This window comes from Cryptomeria japonica, chromosome 3 (assembly GCF_030272615.1).
Source record: "Cryptomeria japonica chromosome 3, Sugi_1.0, whole genome shotgun sequence".
NCBI lineage: Eukaryota > Viridiplantae > Streptophyta > Pinopsida > Cupressales > Cupressaceae > Cryptomeria > Cryptomeria japonica.
In genome coordinates this window covers 422,177,670-422,202,810 of record NC_081407.1, presented here as the reverse complement: position 1 = coordinate 422,202,810, position 25,141 = coordinate 422,177,670, and the positions used below count along the sequence as shown (strand labels likewise).

The following is a 25,141-nucleotide window of genomic DNA, read 5'->3' as shown; positions in this document are numbered from 1 at the left end:
AATGGGGTTGATTAGTGAGTATTAATGTGCATTAAACAAGAAGAGTGTCTTACGGCTCATGCTGGACATGTTGCCCAGGAACCCTATAAATTCTGTCTAAAACTATCAGATCCACCAAGAGAGAGTATTACTCAAAACTGATAATAGAAAAATTTAAAGAAAAACAATCCTGAATGCCATTTATAATGTTATCACTTCTAGGATCGAATTTGGATTCTTTGTTGTCTTTGGTCTCGGGCTCTTAGGTTTACCTCCAGTGCTTTTGATAATTGCCTCTCTCACCTTGATAGTATCACTCTCATGCAGATGTGCTGACAGGGCCCCACTATTGCTAGGTGGATGCAGATTTTTGAATTTTGGCTATTTCCTATTTACATTTAGAAAATCAAATTTTTCATTTTTATTATCATATTATCTTAAGTAATTATTTTGAACTGGCAAAATGATGGAAAGCTGCTACAGAGAAACTCCAAGCATCCAAACAAAAGTAAAGGCTTGAAATCAGGTCCTTAAAGATTGCAAGTTCAAAATCAGCAAGGCAACACCATAATTAAATATCAGCGTTTTTGGCTGATTTTGCTTGCACTGTCTTATACTATGGATTTGAAAATAGACTATAAACGTAAGCCAATTCCATGGTTCTTAAAGTAAGATGCTACTGATGTGTCCTGGGAATATCTCCAAGAATTCAAACAGAATTACATTAAGTCAATTCCTTAGAAAACTGTTAACACTTTAACTTTGTTGCATTAATTGATTCAAATTAACTGATATGATTTTCACATCTGTGGGAGTTTAAAACACAAAAAATAACACTTGTGACAATTAATCATGTGACCTCAAGAAAGTATGGCCTCAAATCCTTGTGCCCAGAATTTATCCCTTTAAAATTTACATATAGCTTGTTTTTGTTAGGAAGTGTTTCAATCCACTTGAAAGCTGCAAAGATTGAAATAACAATGAGAAAATTCTATGTATGTGAAAAGAAAAATTTTAAGAAGACAATCTTCTTACCTATAATACTTTAGTCCTTCTGTAAGTTCGGACTCTCTTTTGTTCTTGAGCTCCATTTTCCGCATATAGTTTTGCATCTGCAAGAATTTATCCATTTAGGAATAGAATCATAACTTAATTATAATATCAAATTTAAGCATTTGCATGTTGAAATGTATTTTTCAAATAAAAGAAAAAATTATAAATTATTAACAATAGAGGATAAACTTCTGGGGTGTGGATTGCATGTAATTGATTTCCAAGGTTCTGCCAATGATTGTTTTTTTCCCGTTAGAAACAGGTGTGAAGAGTAATGTGTAGAATTCTCTCGCTAAAATGTCTCTACTGAAGACATCATGAAGCTTGTCCTCGATGAATACTTATGGTGGTGAGAAAGTCATATACTCAGAGAAAGTATTACCACAGTCTGTTGTAAAAAATACCATCCTTTTACAATTCCAAAGAGTTTGAATAGCTAGTTTGACTGGATTTTTCTAGACCCACAACTAATGCAAGATAAGTTCCTTTTCTCTGCATTACCCTTACCCAGTACAGCTATTGAGTAAATATGGGAAATAAAAATAAAGCCAGTTGCTTTCTTCTGATTTCATTAGGAATAACAGATTTTTCCATTTATTCTTGGTATTCAGATAAGTAGGTTCTTAAATGTAGTGGCAGAAAAGAATGTGAAATATTATCTCATTACATTTTTTTCACCTTGAAATTAACTGATTCAATACATAGATAGCATATCTGTAATATTCTAGATTAACCAAAATATATTCCTCCTTTTAACACCAACATCTTAATGATCTTGAGAAACTTAGTAAATATATTGTTTTCAATGTACAGAGAAAACCAATAAATAGAATCATATCACTTACTTGAATTTCCCTCACTTTATCACTGATAACACCTGAGTTCCTCTCTGCTCTTATTATATCTTTTTCATTCACAGCACTATCTACAAGTTTTCCTGATCACATAGAGCAACTTAAAGAATGGAAAAAATCAATTGATAAACAAAAATCGCCACAAGGAGAAAAACAATCGTTTAATAAAGTTCTGCATATAAAAGAATGGTTATGTCATATTTCTCAACATATCCAAACCACGTGCATCAATATCATTTTGCAAAAACAAGAAAATGAAGTAATCAAGATACATTTTGTAGGACATTAAAATAGATTAGAGATCTGTAACTTTCTAGAAGTGCCTTGTGACATTCAGTAAAAAGGGATATGAAAACCAATGAATCTGCTCAAAGAAAATTAACTAATCATAGCATAATTTTGTATTTTGTACGGTCTCCAATCTTTTCCTGAGCCTTCTTAAAAATCAAATCTTGGGAAACATTTTACCTTCTTGAACCTAGTGAACTTCTCAACCGCTACAATATGATCATAATAAACAATATTGTGGAAAATAAGAATGACAATCTCAAGCAATAAACAGTACACCAGAGAACCTCTTGGTCCTCAGTAATCAAGAAAGTCTCCTTGCAATAAATGTATTACTTCCCCTTTGATAACAAACAGATCCTGGCAAGAGAAAGTTCTCTTTTCTGAAATTTTTCTCCCCATTTGATAATTTCCTCATTTTTTGGCAAGAACAATTGATTTTAGTGATTTTTGTTGCATCTCTCCAGATTTCTTATGTTTCATTTGAACCTCATCTTTTATCATGGTGTCTGAATTACATTATTTCCATTATCCATTTGTATGCAGATTGGCATAGCACAAAACAAATCAAATAGTCAAAGGACTAAAATAATTTACTCTCTGAACTGACACTTGAAATTTTGAGATAAGGAAGGTGTCTATAGAGCTGTGATAGGAGAAACAGGTAAGGATGAGCAGATATTACAGATCTAAACTTGATAATTAATCAAGCCATTGCCTGTACATATCTTTCTCACACACAGACTCTTTACAATATTCAGAATGTGATCAAAACAATGAACCTGATAGCTCCTAAAGTCTATAAACAAATTTAGAATGTTTAACAGAAAAAGGTACCCTCTGAAGTTGAACAGTTATTCTCAATACAAGTATGCATCTTGAAAACGAGAGAAATTAAATAAATGCTAGTAAGCATATCTCAAAACAAATAAAAATAATGTTTTCAATATATGAATTTCAAAAGGTCCAGGAAACTAACCGTAGCGTTTCTGCATTTTCATATATAATGGCCCAACTCGTTGGCGTATAGTGTACATTGTGCGGCCATACTCAGCTGCAGGCCAGATCTCTGTCCCAAATACAGTACTGCAAAGGCAAAATTTATTCATCTCATCCATTAATATGGTCAACAAACATGATAAAAAATTGACTGAATTTTGGAATATTTTCAACTGAATCATTCTCACACAATAAAGTACAAGATCACAGAAAGGCAAAAATGAAATTAATATAAAACATAGATTGGATTTCCTATGTTAGGGAGATACACCAGAAATATTGTTGTGATTCTTGTGAAAGTATCTAAGAAGCTGCCGCATTAATATTTAAAATGCTCATATATAATCAGAGTGTAGAAATTTCACCACCTGCTGATAGATTGCACTGTACTTCTATGTAAACCGCATCACCCAGCTCATCAAGAAAACAAGATCTAGATTCTATATTGACCTGATCTCCATAAAATACATTTTACTTCAAACAGAAACATTACGCAATGGGCTTTACAGAAACATTATGTCATGGGCTTTACAGAAACATTATGTAAATGGCCAGGGTGGATTTAAGCAGTTAAATGAACATGCAATGTCTGAAGAGAGTTTCAATGAAGACTAAGATACAGGAAAAGACTGGTAAATTTGACCATTAAAATAGAATGTAAAAGCAGAATAAAGCTAAAAGTCAAATCCTATACGCTGCTATTCTCAAATTTTTTGAATCTATAATAAAAATGTCAAAACAAAAACAATGATTTATGAATTGTTGTGACCTAATCACACATCACCCCATTCCAAATGGGGAACCCCCTACATTTTTGGTCCACTTGGTCTTTTGGTTGTGGTCTTTTGGATGCTTTAGCAGCAGTTTCCTCAGTCTCCCCAGGTCCCCAAATGTTTTGGCAAATTTTGGTCAAGTTTGCAAGTGTTTTGAGTAAATTTGGCTAATTTTGGAGCTTGTTTTGTCTATTTTAGGGTTTTTGCCCTTCAGACTTAGATTTGAGGTCAGTAGCTTAGGGTTTTGGAAAATCTGAACGAAGCAATGAAGTCAAAAACCCTTCAAGGAAACTACCAGTGAAATTTGAGCAATTCTGAGCTAACTTTGCCTGGCCTAATTTTGTATTTAAACAAACTTAATATTTTTAGGAGTGTCTATTTTTAGTAAGTGTTACCCTATCCCGATTTGCCCTAATTTAATGTTTGGAAGAAATTATTTTTAGTAAGTCTATTTTTGGAAGGTTTATCTCAGGCAGTTGGCAGGACATTGATGGCAAAGCATTCTTAAAAAGCCAAGTTCCAAATCTGGAAACTTGAAAAAGAAAGCAATTGAGCAGAAAAATGGCTAAGTCTAGAACTCATTCCAAAATTGGCAAAGGCATGAAAATCTAAATAAACACATGGAAGGATTCTTCCTTCAACTCGAAATTCTTTTCAATCCCAAAATGGCAATCAAGGAAGAAGGTTGGCGCTAGAATGAAGACATGGAGGAATTTCCTCCCTAAGCAAAAATCCTCCACCTTATGCAAAATGCACTTCTAGCAAGGTTAGAGTGCCAAAGTCACTACAAGGAGGAATTTTCACATTTTTTCAAAATTCCTTCCACACATGCAAAATGCACTCAAGAAGAGACATAGGCGCAAAATCAAGGTTAGGAAGGAAAACTCATCCTCAAATAAATTCCCCTACTCAATTGAAATATGTCCAAGGACAAAAGTAGGGAGTGGAAATCAATGCATGAAGGAATTTCAAATTTTTAAAAATTCTCCCACCATAGTCAAATTGCAAACAAGTCTAGGAGGAGGGTGCCAAAACAAGGATAAGGAGGAATTTTCCTCATCAAAAAATTAATTCCTCAAGGTGGAATTGTGCACAAGTTGAAGAAATCCAAAAGATTTAAAAATTGGCTGTGTGGGAATTTTCTCTGTCCAGAACTCTAGACATAATAAAATTCCTTACACATAGAAAAATGGTCAATTAATAGAAAAATCTTTCTCCAAGACAAGGAATGCACGAGAACACAAAATATTTCCTTCAAGAACAAAAAACTCTCTAGAAAGAATTTTCTCTCTCCAAGAATTCTAGACGTATAGGATTCCTTCAGAAATGGATAAGATTGTTAAAAAAATTTCAAGGTAGGAAAATCTTCCATACTATCTATTATGCCCCCGGAATGGAAAGATTTTTGTAATAAATGAGTTGACGACTTGCAAAGGGAATTTTCTATATTTATAACAAAACTCAAAAATTTATACAAGTTTCCATTTTTTGAACTCAAGATGATGGTGTATAATATTCCCCTTAATTTTTTTTCAATTATTTTTTCAGATTTGCAAGGAATACAAATGCCCGTTAGGGTTATAACTAAAATCTCAAATCTTTCGGAAAGTAACCCTAACACCTTTTGATCACCAAGAGCCCAATCTAGGAAGGTGAGAGCATACAATGCATAGGGGACTATTAGATGCAAACTGAAAACTGCTTACAATATCTGGCCGGCAAGCCAGCCCCCATACAGTGCATAGGCGACTGTTAGATGCAAACTGAAAACTACTTACAATATCTGGCCGGCAAGCCAGCGCCTTCCACTTTTTAGCGAGATATGGAGAATATTGAAGATCACTTGGCAGTAAACCAGCCAAGGATGATTCAAGAAACTGAAGAACAATCACTCTACCGCTTATGCTGCGAGAGGACTAGAAATGAAAGTACAATCAACTCGACCGCTTGTGCAGCGGGAGGACAGAAATGAAATTACAATCAACTTGATCGCTTGTGCAGTAAGCAGACAGTATCACAATATTCAAAATAGGCGGTTAAGCCAACCTCTTCCACTTATGCAGTGGGACTACAAGCAATAATCCAGAAGATAGCTGTTAGTACTACTAACTAGCTTTACAATGCATATTATGGATTATCAATACATGAAAATATCACTACCCCAAAGATACGCGGCATAGCCAGCCTCTTCCACTTATGCAATGAGACTAAGAAATAACAGAACTTTGTTGTTAGTACTACTAACCAGCATTACAAATCATATAGAATGAAGAACCAAGTGTTGATAACAAGTCCAACAGCTACTACAATAATAGATAATCACCTCCCAACCAACTTAGACTACTCACACCAAAAAGCTCTTCTAACACACAACTATAAAATTCTGAAAAGCAATAACACGCACAGAAAACACACAGACCAGCAAGCTACGGACACCCCAAAATGCTCATAACTTCTCCACATCAACTCCGAAATGCACAAAATAAGAAGCAAATGAGAGATATAGCATCGACAACACAAATAGAACCTCAAACCTGCACCACGAACACCACAAACAATCTGCACGCAACCTGAGGCAAACAAGGAAAGGGGACAGCCCTGCTCGGAAGTTCAACTTGCTACATAAAATCCAAATCAGCTTTTCAAGATCCGCAAAATGGTGAACTTTATCGCCCAAGGTATAGGAAGAGATAGAGTCGATAACCAAAACCATACGTCAAGCACACCGGAAGCCACGAGCAAAAATCACCTTCAGCACACTCGAACCAGCAACATAAAAAAAATCAGAAAACACTCCACACTGAAAACTGAAAGCACACTCTCAAAAACTTCTCCAACAACACACTGATCAGCTAGGTACTGTATTTCAAGTATGAAACTGTGCAAGCTAGGAAGCCACAACTCCACAGCTCAAACTCAATCGCCATTCCGGCAACATAACATTATGATTTCTCCAAGATAATCAAAATGAGGTGCCTAACCTTGTATATATAGATTTTTGAATCTCAAATTCAAATGTAAATGGCACCAAATTCCCCCTTAATCCCATTTGCATTTCATTCTAAGTGGGCCCCCATGCTTGGCGTCCACACTTAGGCATAAATCGCACCACATTGTCCTGAGTCCCCATTTGCATCAAAAAATATTATAAATTTATTGAATTTTGCACTTTTTTGGCGTCCACTATGGAGTCAAAATAACTCGCCTTCCTGACTTAGGAAAATATTGATAATATGCACTCTTTTCCAAAACTGATTAGTAAAACAATTAAATATCAAACTTAAGGATAAAGTAATAATATTTAATTAATCAATTATAAATCAACTACTGATCACTGCCAAATCAAACTGCAAACTAGAGTGCAGGAAATCACTAATATGAACTAGATTGGAGCTCTGCCCAAGACTGCCAAAAATAGTATTGCCTGAACTGATACTTACTAAAAATAGTAAGTCATGAAAACAACTCTGAAAAAACATGCTCGTCACACTCTATGAATGAGCTCGGAAAACCCAGAAAAACCTCAAAATCCAGTCAGCTACGACCAAGTTACTAAAAATAGTAAGTTCAGAAAACACTTCAGAACAAGATGCATGTTATACCACTGCGAAGCTCTCAAAAAACCCAAAAGGAATCCACAATCGGAATCGAAGAATCCCTACCATACAAGCATCAATTGGCTCACGCAGTATTCTACAAAAAAAAGGAAACCCTAATTCCTGATTCCAGTCAACCTACGGGTCTCCGAAATAGGCTAATGGACCACTGGTCTCTCCTTATTGAGAAGGGGACATTACAGTCCGCCCTCTCCAAGATTGCTTGTCCACAAGCAATTGCAAGGCTGGATGTTGTAGAATTTCTTCATTTTCCCAAGTAGCATCCTCAACAAGTTCTTCCACTTCACCAAGTATTCTCTAATGGTCCTCCTTAGAAAACGTTCTCTGAAATCAAGAATTTTCTCTGGAATAAGCACCAACTCTCCTTCATCCAAAGGAGGTAAATCAGAAGAGACCACAGCATTGTGTCCAAGCGCCTTTTTGAGGCATGACACGTGGAAGACATTATGCACTCTACTAATCGCTGGTAGCTCCAACTGATAAGCCACTGCTCCAACTCTCCTAATGATCTTGAACGGACCATAGAAACGCGACTTGAGTTTCTCCGCTCCACTCTTCTTAAGAGTAAACTGTCTAAAAGGCTGAAGCCTAAGGTAGACCATGTCCCCAACCTCGAATGAGCGCTCTACACGTTGCTGATCAACGTACAACTTATGTTGGTTTTGCACAATTCGGAGATTGTCCTTCAATGCTTTCAGAATATCTTGACACTGTTGAATCATGTCCTTAGCCTGGGGGGCTCTGCTATCACCAAATACCAAGTCAGCGAAGTTGGGAGCCTCGTAACCATACAATGCCATGAAAGGGGACATTTTGATGGACATGTGATAAGTGGATTTTTTAACAATATTCTCCCAAATGTAGCCATCTCACCAATGCTTTTTGCTGCTTCAAAACATAGTTTCTGAGATAACCTTCCAACCACTTGTTCACTATCTCTGTCTGCCCATCCGTTTGTGGATGATAACTCATGCTCAGAGTAAGCACGGTGCCACACAATCTGAAGATTTCCTGCCAAAAAGTGCTTAGGAACTTCTTGTCCCTATCACTTACAATATTTTTAGTCAGCCCATGCAACCTAAACACCTCATGAAAGAACACATCCGCAACCTAAGCTGCTGTGAATGAACTGATAATGGCATAGAAATGAGCAAACTTTGTTAATCTGTCCACCACCACAAAGATACAGTCCTTGCCATTCACTCTAGGCAACCCGGTGATGAAGTCCATAGAGATACTTTCCCACTTCTGATTGGGAATAGGAAGTGGTTGCAACAATCCAACAAGTGCAGTATGCTCATCCTTGTTTATCTGACAAGTGTGGCACTCCTTGATGTATCTCAAAACATCATTTTTCAACCCTTTCCAAGAGAATCTCTCTCGAATCTACCTATAGGTCTTGAAGAAACCCTAATGACCAACAAGGGGAATGTCATGAAAGGTTTGCAAGATCTTGTCCTTCAGCTTGGATTCAGGCAAAAGAAGGATTCTACCCTTATACATAATCAACCCGTCCACCAAATTGTACTTTTCATCATGAAATACCCTCAATAATGTTGGTTGCAAACTGATTTTTGGCATAATCAACAAGCAACAAGTCCTTCCAGTCTGCAGTAAGCTCGCACAATGAGCTCAAATGGGGTCTTCGTGAAAGAGCATCTACCACAACATCGTTCTTGCCTTTGACATACTCAATGTCAAAGTCGTAAGCTTGTAGCTTACTCACCCATTTTTGCTGCCTCTCATTCAAGTCCTTTTGATGCATGAAATGCTTGAGGCTATTGCGGTTTGTCTTCACTACAAACTTGCTTCCCACCAAGTACTGCCTGAACTTGGCCAAAGCGTGCATAATTGCAAGCATCTCCTTATCATAGATAGAATATGATCTCTCGGCTCCTCTCAGTTTTCTACTTTCAAACACAATCGGATGCTTGTCTTGCATCAATACAGCTCCAACCCCTTCTCCTGATGTATCACATTGAAGCTCAAAGGGCTTTGAAAAATCAAGTAGAGCCAAAACAGGACATGTGCTCATAAGTTCTTTAAACTTGTCAAAGACTTCTTGTGCTTTATCTAACCATGCAAAAGCTCCCTTCTTGGTAAGATCTGTGAGAGGGGAAGCCATCTAAGAATATCCCTTCACAAACCTCCTATAGAAGTTGCATAACCCTAAGAACCCCTTCAGATGTATTATGTTCTCAGGTGGAGGCCAATCAATGATAGCCTTGATCTTTTCAGGATCAACCTTCACTCCCTCTGCACTGATGATGTGACCGAGATAGAGCAACTCTCTCAAGCCAGATTCACACTTTGATTCCTTTGCAAACAATGACTCAGACTCCAAAATGTTGAGTACTTCATTCAAATGTTGTAAATGCTCGATCCATGATTTACTAAACATAAGGATGTCATCAAAAAAAATGAGCACAAACTTCCTTAGCTGCTTCTGAAAAATCTTGTTCATGCAAGATTGGAACGTAGCAGGAGCATTAGTCAAACCAAAAGGCATGACTAAGAATTCAAAATGCCCAGAGTGGCATCTGAAGGCTGTCTTCTCAACATCTAATGCTCTCATTCTGATTTGATGATGGCCCAATTTGAGGTCAATTTTTGAAAAGAACACGACACCATGTAACTCATCAATGAGCTCATCAATCCTCGGGATAGGGTATCGTTTTTTGATGGTCTTTTGATTGAGTGCCCAGTAATCCATGCACATGTGCATGGTCCCATCCTTCTTAACCAACACTACAGCCGAAGCAAAAGGGCTCTTGCTTGGCCTAATGTATCCCATGTCAAGAAGCTCCGTAATGGCTTTCTCTATCCCATCCTTCTACTTCTTTGGGTACTGATAAGGAGTAGTCATGACAGGCTTAGATCCCTCTTCCAACTCAATGATATGCTCAGTCCCTCTTTCAAGAGGTCTTCCAGGAGGTGGATTCTCAAAGACCTTACTCCTTTTTGTTATTAAGGCTTGAATGTCTACAAGGTAGCTTCTCTTTTCTTCAAGTGGACTTGATGGCATTATCATACACTCCGCTGCCCACTCCAATTGGTCATGGCAGATCAGCTGCTCCATCCTCTTCAGTGATACAATTCTAGGACCACCATTGGACATTCCTCGCAACACCACTTTTTTCCCTTGTGACATGAACTTCAGCTCCATGGTTTGCAGATTTAAAGTGATCTCACCAAGGGATCTCAGCCACTGAATGCCAAGGACAGCATCATCAATCCCTCCAATGCTTACCACAAAGAAATCATCCTAAAGTTCATAGTTTCCCAACTTCAAGATATTGTAGAGCCATCAGCTACCATGACTTTGAATCCTTCAACTTCTTCAGTTACTAGCCCTCTCTTTGCAACAATTCTTTCATCAATGAAGTTATGAGTTGCTCCTGTATAATAAGAGCTATGACTAGATGCTCTCCAAGCACTCCCCGAACTCTAAAAGACTCATTCTTGTGAAGGCTCGAGAGTTGAGCAACCACACCTCTATCATCTTGTTTACTTTCAGGCCCTTCAGGAGCCTCTTCATACTCACTGTCCTCATTTTCAGTCTGTTGTTCGGAGATTTCAAAATTTGATCCATCAGCTGAATAGGACTCCATTTGATGTAAATTACCTTTTCCATGACACTTATGTCCTGGGGCCCAAGGTTCTCTGCAAGAATAGCACAAATTCTTCCTCCGAAGCTCTTGGCAGAGCTCGTTATCCATTCGAGAAGGAAACTTCTTGGTCTGATTTGGAAACTTATTTTTGTCCTTTCGAAAAGGAAAAGGCTTGGACTGAAATTTAGTTTAGGAGCAGCCAACTCCATACTCCTAGACTTCTTGATTGCTTCATCTAAGGTGGGCAGATCAAAAGCTTTAACCCAACCTTTCAAGGGCTCTTCAAGTCCTTCAGTGAATAAGACCACTAACCTCTTCTCAGAAATACTACTGACCATAACTACAAGATTTTGGAATTCAGTTATGTAGTTGTCCAAGGAGCCTTGTTGTTTGAGTTGTGCAAGCTCTTTGAATTTAACCTCTGGGTCCTTAGAATCAAATCTTTCAATCAACTTGTCTGTGAACTCAGCATATGTAGTTATCAAGTTATGACCAAGGGTGACCAACCCATGGTACCACCATTCATGATCAACACCATCCAAGTGCAAGGTAGCAAACTTGATGGCGTCTTCTTCGGGCGTTGGCCTTAAGGAAAAAGAATTGTCCAACTTTTGAACCCAAGCTCTAGCTATGCACTTATTGCTCCCATCAAAATGTGCTAGAGTGACCTTCCCAAGAGCTTGTTGATAGTCCCTTGAAGCAGAATATCGGTTATCAAACCTCCCTTCCCTTTTCTTCTTTTGATTCATGAATTGATCATGAGAAAATGTTTCGGATCTCCATGGGAAGTGATGCATACTCCATGTAACATGCTCGTATCTCATCAGCTACTGGGACTTCTACTACAGGTGGCGATGATTCCTTAGGAAGGAATACAAGTTGCAAGGGTATTGACACCGAACCAACTCGTACTACACCATTGTTACTACTATGGTTGCTGCCATTCCCATTACCTCCTGAATTGTTAGAGGTGTTGGCATTGTGTCCATTGGTGTTTTGATTTTGACTTTGACCCCCACCAGCATTCTGATTCAATGTGGCCAACAACTGGGACATCATGTATCGAACTTTTTCTCAACTCTTTCTGCAGCCCCATTGGCATTATTCTGAACTGATGTTCTCTTTGCGATTCAATCCACTAAATCAGCTGAATCAACCTATTTTTCTTTCCTTCTCAAAACCTTCGAAAAGGTCTCTTCCACAGGAACTGACCGTATCTCAAACTGTTGCCTTCTTTGTTCTCTGTTGTAGTATCTGATATCTCTATCACTCATGGAGAACCCTTAACACATAGGCTGGCAAGACGAGTGGCTCTAATACCACTGTAATATTCCCCTTAAATTTTTTTCAATTATTTTTTCAAATTTGCAAGCAATACAAACACCTGTTAGGGTTAGAACTAAAATCTCAAATCTTGCAGAAAGTAACCCTAACACCTTTTGATCACCGAGAGCCCAATCTAAGAGGGTGAGAGCATACAGTGCATAGGGGATTGTTAGATGCAAACTGAAAACTGCTTACAATATTTGGGCGCCAAGCCAGCCCCTTCCACTTTTCAGCGGGATATGGAGAATAATGAAGATCACTTAGAGGTAAACCAGCCAAGGATGATACAAGAAACTGAAGAACAATCACTCTACCGCTTATGCAGCGAGAGGACTAGAAATGAAAGTACAATCAACTCGACCGCTTGTGCAGCGGGAGGACAGAAATGAAATTACAATCAACTTGACTGTTGTGCAATAAGCATACAGTATTACAATATTCAAAATAGGCGACTAAGCCAACCTCTTCCACTGATGCAGTGGGGCTACAAGCAATAATCCAGAAGATCGCTATTAGTACTATGTAATGGACACCCTAGAATGCCCCAAAACTAAACCAACTTCTGATAGGAATTTAGTCAAACAGTTTGCATCCAACTCCTTATTTCTCCGTTTAATGTTTAAATCCCCTTATAGCTTCGGAAATGAAATGTTTGTTTGTTTTTAAGTCTTTGCATAGATTTGAAATCACATAACATGAACTAGAAGGGAATTACAATAATATGCAACATGAAGATTGAACTACTGCTGATATGATATTATTTCCAGAATTATTAAAATCAAATACATAGCAAATTTTTCAACTCACTAAATACTCCAGCATTTTTGACATAATATTCCAGCAATGACTTCCCATCTTGCTACTACAGTAACATGAATAGTGTCGTCCTACAGTAACGTGAATAGTGCCGCGCTACAGTAGCATGAATAGTGTCGTGCTACAGTAACGTGAATAGTGTTGTGCTACAGTGCTGCTACAGTATTAATTAGTCTTCAATCAATCCAATATCTTCATAAAATCATCCCTTCAGAATGGCATAAGCATTGGTCAAGAAGTGGAGAAGGTATGAGCAAAAACACCAAATCTGCCTGTAGCTGGAGATGCACCCAATCTGCCTGTTAATGAAGCTGATAGCAATAGATTCCAAAGGCCAAACCCCAAGGGAATGACGTCTAGAATGTCACAAGCGAAGATAGACGTCCTCTAATGCCAAGAACGGATCTGCAACTCACACATCAATTTCTTCTCATATTCAACATGCTAAATGAAGCCACAAAAGCTTCCTTTTATTCTTTCTCCAAGGGTCGACCCAACTCACTTGAGCAATGTGGGATAAAAGATGTGCAATATAAAACATATTAAAATATTCACTTATGTCTCCCTTGGGTGCCCCTTTGATTTGCACACATCCCCATAAAATAAATATTAAAGTAACACTTTAATATTTTACAATTAAATTAAATGTTACTTTAATAACACTTCAGGCATTAAAATATATTAGCAATTGGAGTTCGAATAGCACGAGTGATAGCTCATCGGAAAGCTCTCGCCGAGGAGTATCGAATCCAATCACCAAAACTAGCCTCCGTTGTGTCCTGCTAACTTACTAAAAATAGTAAGTATGCCTGAAACTAAGTAAATCAACTCCGTTTTGGCCCAAATTGGAAATGACTAGGCCAAAACACTTCAGGATCCCCTTAAACCTCTCGTTAGCCCTCGGGACCATGTAGAGCTAGGCTAACGCACATACACTTGGTCAACTGCTAAAGTGGGGACATTACATACTACTAACTAGCTTTACAATGCACATAATGGATTATCAATACATGAAAATATCACTACCCCAAAGATAGGCGGCATAGCCAACCTCTTCCACTTATGCAGTGAGACTAAGAAATAACAAAACTTTGCTATTAGTACTACTAACCAGCATTACAAATCATATACAATGAAGAACCAAGTGTTGATAACAAGTCCAACAGCTGCTACAATAATAGATAATCACCTCCCAACCAACTTAGACTATTCACACCAAAAAGCTCTTCTAAGACACAACTATGAAATTTTGAAAATCAATAACACGCACAGAAAACATGGACCAGCAAGCTACAAACACCCCAAAATGCTCATAACTTCTCCAAATCAACTCCGAATCGCACAAAAACAGAAGCAAATGAGATATATAGCATTGACAACACAAATAGAACCTCAAACCTACACCGCGAACACCACAAACAATCTGCACGCAACCTGAGGTAGCCAAGGAAAGGGGATGACCCTGCTCGGAAGTTCGGCTTGCTACATAAAATCCAAATCAGCTTTTCAAGATCCGCAAAATGGTGAACTTTATCGCCCAAGGTATAGGAAGAGATGGAGCCGATACCCAGAACCACACATCAAGCACACCGGAAGCCACGGGCAAAAAACACCTTCAACAAACTCGAACCGGCAACATAAAAAAAACCAGAAAACACTCCACACTGAAAACTGAAAGCACTCTCAAAAACTTCTCCATCAACACACTGATCAGCTAGGTACTGTATTTCAAGTACGAAACTGTGCAAGCTAGGAAGCCACAACTCCGAAGCTCAAACTCAATAGCCATTCCGGCAACATAACATTATGATTTTTCCAAGATGGTCAAAATGAGGCGCCTAACCTTGTATATATAGATTTCTGAATCTCAAATTTAAATGTAAATGGCACTAAATTCCCCCTTAATCTCATTTGCATTTCATTCTAAGTGGGCCCCCATGCTTGGCGTCCACACTTAGGCATAAATCGCACCACATTGTCCTAAGTCCCCATTTGCATCAAAAAATATTACAACTTTATTGAACTTTGCACTTTTTTGGCGTCCACTATGGAGTCAAAATAACTCGCCTTCCTGACTTAGGAAAATATCGATAATATCCACTTTTCCAAAATTGATCAGTAAAATAATTAAATATCAAACTTAAGTATAAAGTAATAATATTTAATTAATCAATTATAAATCAACTATTGATCACTGCCAAATCAAATTGCGAACTGGAGTGCAGGAAATCACTAATCTAAACTAGATTGGTGTTGTGCCCAAGACTGCCAAAAATAGTATTGCCTGAACTGACACTTACTAAGAATAGTAAGTCATGAAAACAACTCTGAAAAAGATGCTCGTCGCACCTTGTAAATGAGCTCGGAAAACCCAAAAAAACCTCAAAATCCAATCAGCTGCCACCAACTTACTAAAAATAGTAAGTCCAGAAAACACTTCAGAACAAGATGCATGTTATACCATTGCGAAGCTTTCAAAAAACCCAGAAGGAATCCACAATCGGAATCGAAGAATCCCTACCATTCAAGCATCAATTGGCTCATGCTATATTCCACAAAAATAGGAAACCCTAATTCCTTATTCCATTCAGCCTACGAGTCTCCAGAATAGGCTAATGGACCACTGGTCTCTCCTTATTGAGAAGGGGACATTACATGGTGGGGTCCACTTGATTACATGGTGGGGTCCACTTGCATGCTGATTTGTTGAAGGAAACATGACGCAAGATTGAAAAGAATTAATGCACCTACTAATTTTATCTCCTCGCCAACTTAGCAGCTTAATGGGAGACATCTATTTAAAAAACAATTTGGAATTCATTTCTCACAGCGGTTTTTGGAGAAATTGGAAGCTAGAGAGAAATGAAGAAAGTCGGAAGCGAAGTTTATCACTTTCCAGAAGTTCTCGTTTTTGGAGGTTTTATTTTATTCCAAGTCTGGAATCGTAGCATGGAATTCCCTCCTCAATGGATTTATAATATTCCTTTGTCACAAATCTAATGTTTATTATTTTATTTTGCAAGAATGGTGGAATCCAAGAAGGCTGCAAATACCTCCTGGCAGATGCAAATCAAGAACGAGCAAAGAGGATTTCTTCCAAAGTCAAAGATTATTTTGAAGTGGGGAGAAGTTAGCAATGCCAACCTAAGAACCTTCAAGCTGGGAGAATTCAAAAAAAGAGCGTATGGAATAGCTGGACGTGCTCCATCAATGCCACAAAGATTGTCAAAAGTGGGATCATTGCAGCTACCAGTTTCCCTCCTGCCATCCAGTGTCCAGCGCTGATTATAGCATGTGCAAAGCATTACAATGCTGAAAGAAGGGCAATTCTGACACCTGCCGGCAAGCTCCTAGCCAACCTTACACACGATTGGAGAAACCTTTGGAATTCCAACATACCAGTCTATGATGTACAAGAGTAAAGAAAGAGCAACATTGATTTATGACGTTGGCTTCAAGAGATGTGTTGGAATAGTCAACAAAGTTTGGAAGCAGAAGCCAAAGCCACATATTTCCAAGTTACCTAAGCAGATCACTGGCATGGATTTTAAGCAAGAGTATGTCGACCTTGTGCTGAAGATAAGCAGAATCATGGGATGTTCACAAGCCTTCATGTTTGAACCTTGGATGTTTTACTTCATTGGTGAAGTTACGGAAGGTGAAAGAGTGATAGATTGGGCAAAGATAATCAGCCACAACTTGGACCAGCAGCTCAAGAATTTAAGGCAATCTCAATCTTTCTATATAAGCTCATATGTTGTCTATTCACTGGCTAGAATGGGCAAATTCAATGGATTGTCAGGCAAAGGACTTATGGGATGCGGACCACGACAATTGAAAGTGCATGAGTGCTATCCGCAATTGCACTTATATAATACTACTTCTTTCAATGAAGCAAGCGACACATTTACAATGCACATCACTAGATCATTGCAAGGAAGACTTCATACAAGGTTGTCGCAAGAAGCTAGAAAGTTAGTAAAGAAGTACGGAGTCTAGTACATCCAATTTCTGAAATTCACTTACATACGGGTCCAAGGATTCGCTGACCAGCCATATAAGCTTTTGAGGCATCCAACGAACAAGATGGTGCTACTGGAGGTTAGCAGACAGTTGACCGCCTATGACAAAATTCAGAAGAAGAAGAAGAAGAAGTTGTCACTTGAATTCCCAATTGTCATAGAAGATTACGAGGAAATGTGTCCAACATTGGTGGCAGCTGAAAAGTGATGAATTATTATTCTATCACTTAGCATCCCACACTCGAAGGACATTCTTTGATCCATACAATAAAATCAAGATGGTTGTTGGAGTAAAACACAAACACAAGTTCCAACTGGAAGAGTATGGAGCCAATGCTAGGGATGACTTTCAAGTCATAAAGAGGATGAGGATGTTTTCCAGGTTGCCTCTCTATTTGATAAGACTTTGTGAAGTTATACAAGTGATAGATCAAGTTGAAGAAGCTGAAAATATGGTTCAACCAAAATATGAAAAGGAGAAGGATAGCCCTATTCAAGCTCCAAATTGGTCAAAGCCGGAAGTTGATGATTTAAATGTCCTAAGTAGGCCAGTCCTAAAATTCACTAGGCACTAGGTTGAGTGGCACATTGCAAAGTTAAAGGCAAAGAATGCTCACCTAACTTACCAGTTGATGGGAAACCTGGACTCTCATGGCGAGGCAACGGAAGGGTCATAAGGGGCCCAGGCCAAGGACGAGGAAATCTACAAGGAAGATCAGAGCATAGGAAGGAGAAAAGCATTCCTGGGCATCCACAAGCAAAGAAGAGAAAGGAAATTCAGCATGAAGAACCATAGCAGAAGAGGCCAAGGATAGAAGAAGCACAATCACCTGCTAGCTCTTCTAGCATGCACAAAGTTGAAATGTTCCCAGAAGGAGTTACAAGAAACCAGCCACAAGAGGATGATCTTGACATGGCGCCAACATAGGATATTCTCAGCACTAGTGCCTCCCATAGGCTTGTTTAGCAAAGGAGTCAAAGGCAGGAACTTCCTCTGATCCCAAAACAGCAGGATCAAGATTGTTTCATTGAAACAAATATTGGAGACTTAGGAACTTTTGAGGAAGTCTCACAGGAACAAGTGCAACTGGAAGTTCAGGATCAGCAAGCAGTCGCTCCCGATTGGTTGAAGGAAAGAATGAGAAGGAAATCAAAGGAAGAGATAGATCTCCCGCAAGAACTTGAAGAATACAGGACACACAAGTCAGCAAAGAAGGCGGCAAGGAAGTTTTCCAAAATTACAAGGGGTGGATGAGTCAAGATCTATGACATTACACCTAGTTGTGCGAAGACAGGAATGAAATTACACCTGATGAATATGAAATGATAGAGGTTGACTTAGGGCATGCCGCCAAGGCTCAGGTGGTGGAAGACTTTGATGAATCTTCCTTAGCACTGAAGGAGCAAATGAAAAGAATGGAAGAGAAGAATAAGTTGAAGAGTGAGACCAAAGCCTCATGTGAATATGTGCGGTGCTTGCAGCGTCCATTCAGAGAAGATCAATCCTTTGTTTCTCCCTCTTCTCTTCCCAAGGAATCCATTAACGGGATTGAAGAAATAAGAAAAAGTGCTCAGTGTTCTAAGGAATGGGTGGAAGATGTTTTCACTTCAACTGGTATATTTAATGAAGACTTGGCTCACATCCACTCGAGAATCCTCGTTATCCTGAACAAGCTTGAGACCGTGGACAATTTATGCGAAAATGCACATATCTATCAAGACTTAACAATTTCGTGCCTAAAAGCACTAATGGGAATTCCCAAGTAGACATTGGTTAATGGGAAGGTTGTCAAGGATAATGAAATATATGACTTCCTTCAATGGTTTTATGCAGTCTGCACCGGGAAGGAATTCTTTGAGAGGTTCAGTAAGGAGTCAGCATCATTGAAAGAAATAGTCAGAAAGGTTCAAGAAGTCCTTAATGTAGTAGAGGTATTGTTTGCAAGAAGTTTGACAGATGAAGAGCTGAAAGTGGACCATCTGAAGGATAGGCTGCACAAATTCTTCTTTGTGGAATCCTTCTCAAAGAAACATTTGGAAAATGTTTCCTTGTTCTCCGGCACAATCCGAAGGACTCAAGAAGTAGCATCAAGATGAGAGAAGTTTTTATCCAAGTGTGAGGACATTTCAATGCTAGAATTCAAACTTGAGACTGTGCCAAGTGTCTCCGTAGGAGATCTAGAAGCCGTCATGGCCAGGTTCGTCACATTCGCCATCAATGAACAGGATAATGGTCATCCAATTTTGGAGGAGAATCTATTGATTGCATGAGAGCATGATGGAGCATTTATTGCTGGTGGATGTTTTGACCAAGTGGTGGCTGATTTATTGCATGATGGCTGCCATGTTTAAGGAGATAGTGGCTCATTTAATGCATGATGGGTGATTTGAGAAGTGGAGGTCATTTAATGCATCATGGACACCTTTTTTGGGAGCAAAGAGCAATTAATAAGTAGTGGGCGAGATTCTTCATTAATGGTTATCTCCACTACTTGGCATCATATTTGGGAATCTTTGGTCAAACCCTAATTAGGGTTTTGCATGTTAAATCTTAGCCATTGATTGGATTGTAATCTGGGACGTCCATTTTCTTCTTGGAGGCCTATAAAAAGGGGTTCACCCCTTCATTTGTAACAGCAGGAGAATTGAATGAGTTTGTTGCTATAAGTTTCTGATATAATAATAGTGATACATTGGCCTTTGGTGTTCACTTGAGTTATTTTAAAACTTGCATGGTTTCATCTTCCTCACTTGGAATAGATTTGCTTTGAATACTAAGATGAATGAAATAGATTGCATTCCTTTATGGTGAGATCACTTGCTCATACCTTTTGCTGATAGATGATTTCTATCCGCAATGTAAGGTTGGACTAAGCTCTTATATGTGCATTCTTAATTTAGATTGTTGGATGAACATTGTTCTTTGATGGTGTTCGTTGATGGTTTAAAATCTTACAAGCACAACCTTTGAAAATTGCACCCTCTTTATGTAGTTGTCTGACAGTGGCGAAGTAAAGTGTGGTCGCTCTCGCCTGAGTCATTATTATCTATTGAGTTCTTAGATTTAGTTTAGTCTTTCTAAACCCTTTCCCATTTTACTTTCTGCATTATCTTATCGAAAAGTTCCAAAAAAAGAGCTATCCATTGGGAAATCATTTGCAAAGTCTCCTTGATGTTTCAGAATTTGTTTACGTCTTCTTCAGTGTGCGTAAATCCCCTTGGATTACCACCAACATCAACCAAATGAGTCCATATCCATCATAAAGTCGCTAGTACACAGGTGGAACCTTGGAATCAATGTATGATCTTCCTGCACTCTTAGCATACATGAGATTTGATCAAGAGGATAGAGTGGCCGTTAGGAACTTTACTTTGTGTTGGTGTGGTCACAAAACACCCGTCAGCATGAAGGATATCCCAACTGCCTTACTTTTAGTATCTCCAACCAATCAATGCAGTTTTGTATCTTGCATGCTTTAAAAACGGTATAAGAACAAATTTCGATAGAAATGGGGCAAGAAAGATCAAGAACTTATGTTTTTAAATAAGCTATTGTGCTTTGATAGTTATTTTTGAATTTTGCGTCCTTGTGTATCACAAGTTACCCTTTATCTTGTTCTTCACTCTTGTATCCTACTGTTTCTTGTTGTATCATAACATAAATATTCCAAAGTCAAATATTATGTCATAATAATAAATACATTTTGAGTTTCATCACTATGTCATGCACTTCACATGATCCATCAATTCAATGACTCATTTAATTTCCCAAAATGGTTTCCTTTTAGTTACCTATGGCCTCAAAATATCCTAGAGATCCTTTTTCTTTTATGTAACCACCTCTTCAAGGGTGATATGTTAAATCTAACCACAATCCTAGAGCTCAAAATAACATTTCCTGAACTTGAGGGGCTCTTACATTATTCATCATTGATTATACATATTGGATATAATCATCATATTGAGAATGAACCACGCAAAGTTGGTCCTAGTTGTTACCTTATCAAACATCATGAAAGGCAATATGGCATCTTATGTAAGCAATTTAGTACAGATGATTGCATTATGCTGTTTGAATATTAGTTGACAGAGAAACTTTTGCTGCATGACTTTTAGCATGTTTAATGAAATTAATATCATATTGCAATATAAATGAAATGATACAATATAAGAGAAACATTAGAAGTCAAACTCAAGAATGAAGAATGGGAAAAAGGGGAACTCATGATAAGCAAGAATGTAAAATTTAAAAATAAATGAATCTTATATGGCATCATAAATGAAATGATGCAACATTGAGACAAACAACTAACAATATATCAAATACTCATAGAAACTCTTATTAAAATAAGCAAGCTAATCTGACCAATCAGCTTTGGCACAACCATCTTAAGAAATTGGCATGATTAGGCATGCATTCATCATAGAAACAACTTAAGCAGCTTTCTTTTCATAGGATTCCATCTCCCCAAGTGAGAAGCCTAATAATTATCAATGTTCTTGCAATAAACTTCTTTGTCTTGATACCATAATGAGTTGTTTTCAGCATCTTCTTCATTCCAATATCATGAGAGCATAAAACATCACCAAATTTTCCCTTAAACAGCCATATTTGTAATATCCTAAACAATAATGTTTTCTTATTCTTAAGGCCAAACCTTGTGACACTCAAAACTTTTTCTCCTAGTTGCCTGCCTATTTATGAATTCCTCTTTTCATGTGAATCATTACTAATAACAAAAAAACACATGTTGGAATTTCCCTTTTGATGTGCGAGTTTTAAACGCCCTTGAATGGAGAACATCCCATCTTAGAATACTTTCTTAGTGTAGATTTTTATTTTATTTCATTTAGGTGTTATTTATTTTTCCTACATTTATGTTTAGCTTGCTCAATTTGTTAGGAGTGGGTCAAGGAGTGAGTTGTCAGCATCTTCCATGGGAGTCACTCCTTCCTATTTTAATATATTCAAGAGTCACAATCCCTATTGGTTGTATTTGCCACCACATATTCTATATGTATGCACTCACCTCACGTAATTTTGCATTTCATTGTCAACTTTTAGTTTATGCATCTCGTTAATTGAAACTATTGCTGTGTGAACATTTTGACATGTGTTCCCTCATTCATACAAACACTTTATTCCACTATTTTAGTTCTAGAAGCATATGTCAAAGAGCGTTCTTGTGGATATCCTTGAACTAGGTCTCGGTTGCTCTCACTTGCATCCGGGACAAAAATATAGTCAATTAATAAACTTGTATGGTACACAATTATAAATTTGTTCATAGATTTAGGTTTTAGGTTTAGATAGATCTTGTAACATCATAAATTGCACGCCACACAATTTCACGTCACATAAGGTCTAACCTTTAGCTGAATTAGAGACAATGATCTAACCTTAGCCCACAAATCATCTTAATAGTGAAGAAACTCAAAGGTCGTAGTGACCCAGAGGTTTGTTCCGACTAGAGAGTTGGAATTCGAGACCTTGAGGGGTTTGGTTACCTTTCGCAGCAGTTCAATTTTCCTCCTCTACATTTGGTTAACCTAATGTGAACTCACCTCCTGATTCTAAAACGTTCAAACTTTTGCAAACTTGCTATCATTCTTTCTTCGCTTGTTTTCTAAGGTTGTTTGAGTGTTGCAATGCTCTTCTATGAGCTTTACGACCCAAACCACTTCTGGATACGTAGCAAGGAATTCAAGACCAAACATTCTTCCGAATCACTATAGTCCAACCAAACTTGGTCCACTAGTTTTAGAAAACTCTGATCCTTTTGCTCCTCATTCTTTTCCTCCAGGTTTTGGGGTTTCTTCTACATCTAATTTTCAACCAAACTTTCAGCATAACTCTCTGACGGATACAACTCCTGGGTCTCCTCCTGTTGAACATGATTTTTCTCTTTTGGTCTTGTTTGATCAAAAACAATCTCTGGAGGAGAACCTGAGGGATTTCAAAGGATTCCTTAATCGAAAGAATGTCATTCCCCAATCCATTTCCATTGTCAGTAATTTGAGAGAGATGCTTATCTCAACTCGTAAGGGTCTTGAGTTGCTTCGAGCACTAACACAAATTGTAGAGACACATGTACCTTCTGTTATGCCTAAGCCTCAAGATACACATTCAAACATCACTAGTCCTCAGCTAAATGTCGCAATGCCTAGGGTATTGATCCACATGGTTTATAAAAGTCCTACTCTTGATCCTTTATCTGGTAAGACAAACAATGCATCTGCTATTCCTATTATCAACGTTTCTCAAACTCCCTTGGGATACAACATGCCTCCGCTTCCTAGCTCTGCTATGACTACTTCCACTATTCATGTTACTGCAGTTAGCGTTGCTATGGCTAATGTTTCTACTGCTCAGGTTTTCGCTTGCATGGGTAATCCACCTCCATCTCCTCCACTTGGTAATGTGATCTTAAATACCATATTGCAAAATATAAGCCAATTGCAATTGCAACTTGCTAATTTGACCAACGTTGCCAGGCAGTCCTTGCTTGCTCCATACTATCGCTACAAACCGCTTGTCCATATCCTAAATGCTCCCCAACCCCAGGGGGTTGAGATTCCTAAGTTCAATAAATTCAATGGTGATGGTGATCTGCAACTGCATATCAATTCTTTCAATACACTCTATAGTGGTTTCCATCATCAGGATCATATATTGGCCAAGCTATTTGTAATGTCCCCTTTTTGTAAAAGCCCTAGTTCTTGCCCTAAATCAACATTTTTATGTAAAACTACAAATGGAACAAGATGCGTACCTGATTGAGATCCTGCAATAGGTGAGGAAACCATTGAAATGTATATAATCCATAATATATATCTTCTAAAAAGGATAACTAAACATAAATTCTCTATACCTAGGGTCAAGAACATTAACTTAACCATAGTTATGTCTAATTCCTTATCGGAACTCAACCATAAGAGAGTGGAAGTAAAGAGGAACAATAAGGTGTCCAAGAGATCCTCCACTCTAGGCCCAAGAGCGGAGTGAAAGCCAAAGCCCCCTTGGCCTCATGGGACCATAAGTCAACTACCATGAGGTGGTCTACCAAGTGAGGTAACCTATCACCGTTCTCCTCCATCACTTCCATCCTTATCCTTCTTCTTGCGATAGGGATTCCCTTTTAAGTCTATTTCTCCCAAATAATACCATGTCTTGTGGGGTTAGGCAAAGAATGTAATCGGGTTCCTTGAATCCTCCATGTAAGGGCCCTCCAAGTTCTAGATGCCATTTTGGTCATCCTAGAATGGCCTACTTATGAGCCCTTGGTACCCCTTCATTACATTTCCTACCTTCCCCTACAAGATAAACTACTATTAAACACAATTTCTATAATATCTCTTCAAGTATATAATGTGCTGACAATGCTAATAAATATTACTATGATGTTATCAAGTAATGCTGCAATAATAGCAATGATGCTCTAATAATAATAGTATTCCCAATATGTTTGATCTCATAATAATACCAATTACTATTTCCATATGAACTACTATTAGATTTATTATATGCTGGTCCTAATGCTGAAATGGTAGATTTAAGGCTGATACAATCATAAGGCTACCAATCATAATGATAACAGAAGTAGATAAGGAGATTAGACTGTAATGATAATAATGATGTGATAGGGTTATGATCATAGATATTACCAGCAGTTTGATCTTCCTTGGTTTGATGTAATGGCCCCAACTGGGAGGCAGGCTGCTGTTCTGATAATATTTGCATTCAATTCTGATTTCCTCTTGGTGCAGGTTTAATGTCTTTCCTTTGATCTCCTTTTTATGATT

General features: G+C 38.1%; 1 protein-coding gene across 11 annotated transcripts in view; it reads right to left on the bottom strand.

Moving 5' to 3' along the window:
* Positions 1–25,141, bottom strand: part of LOC131070445 (protein MET1, chloroplastic) — a 196,101-nt gene that overhangs the window by 136,470 nt on the left and 34,490 nt on the right. For all 11 annotated transcript variants that reach the window (XM_059218383.1, XM_058005987.2, XM_058005991.2 and 8 more), the window contains exons 2-4: positions 3,154–3,260; positions 1,878–1,969; positions 1,015–1,091 (exon numbers count right to left, since the gene is read on the bottom strand). In XM_059218383.1, coding sequence (XP_059074366.1) covers positions 1,015–1,091; positions 1,878–1,969; positions 3,154–3,260 — 276 coding nt within the window. The remainder of the gene's footprint in view (positions 1–1,014; positions 1,092–1,877; positions 1,970–3,153; positions 3,261–25,141) is intronic.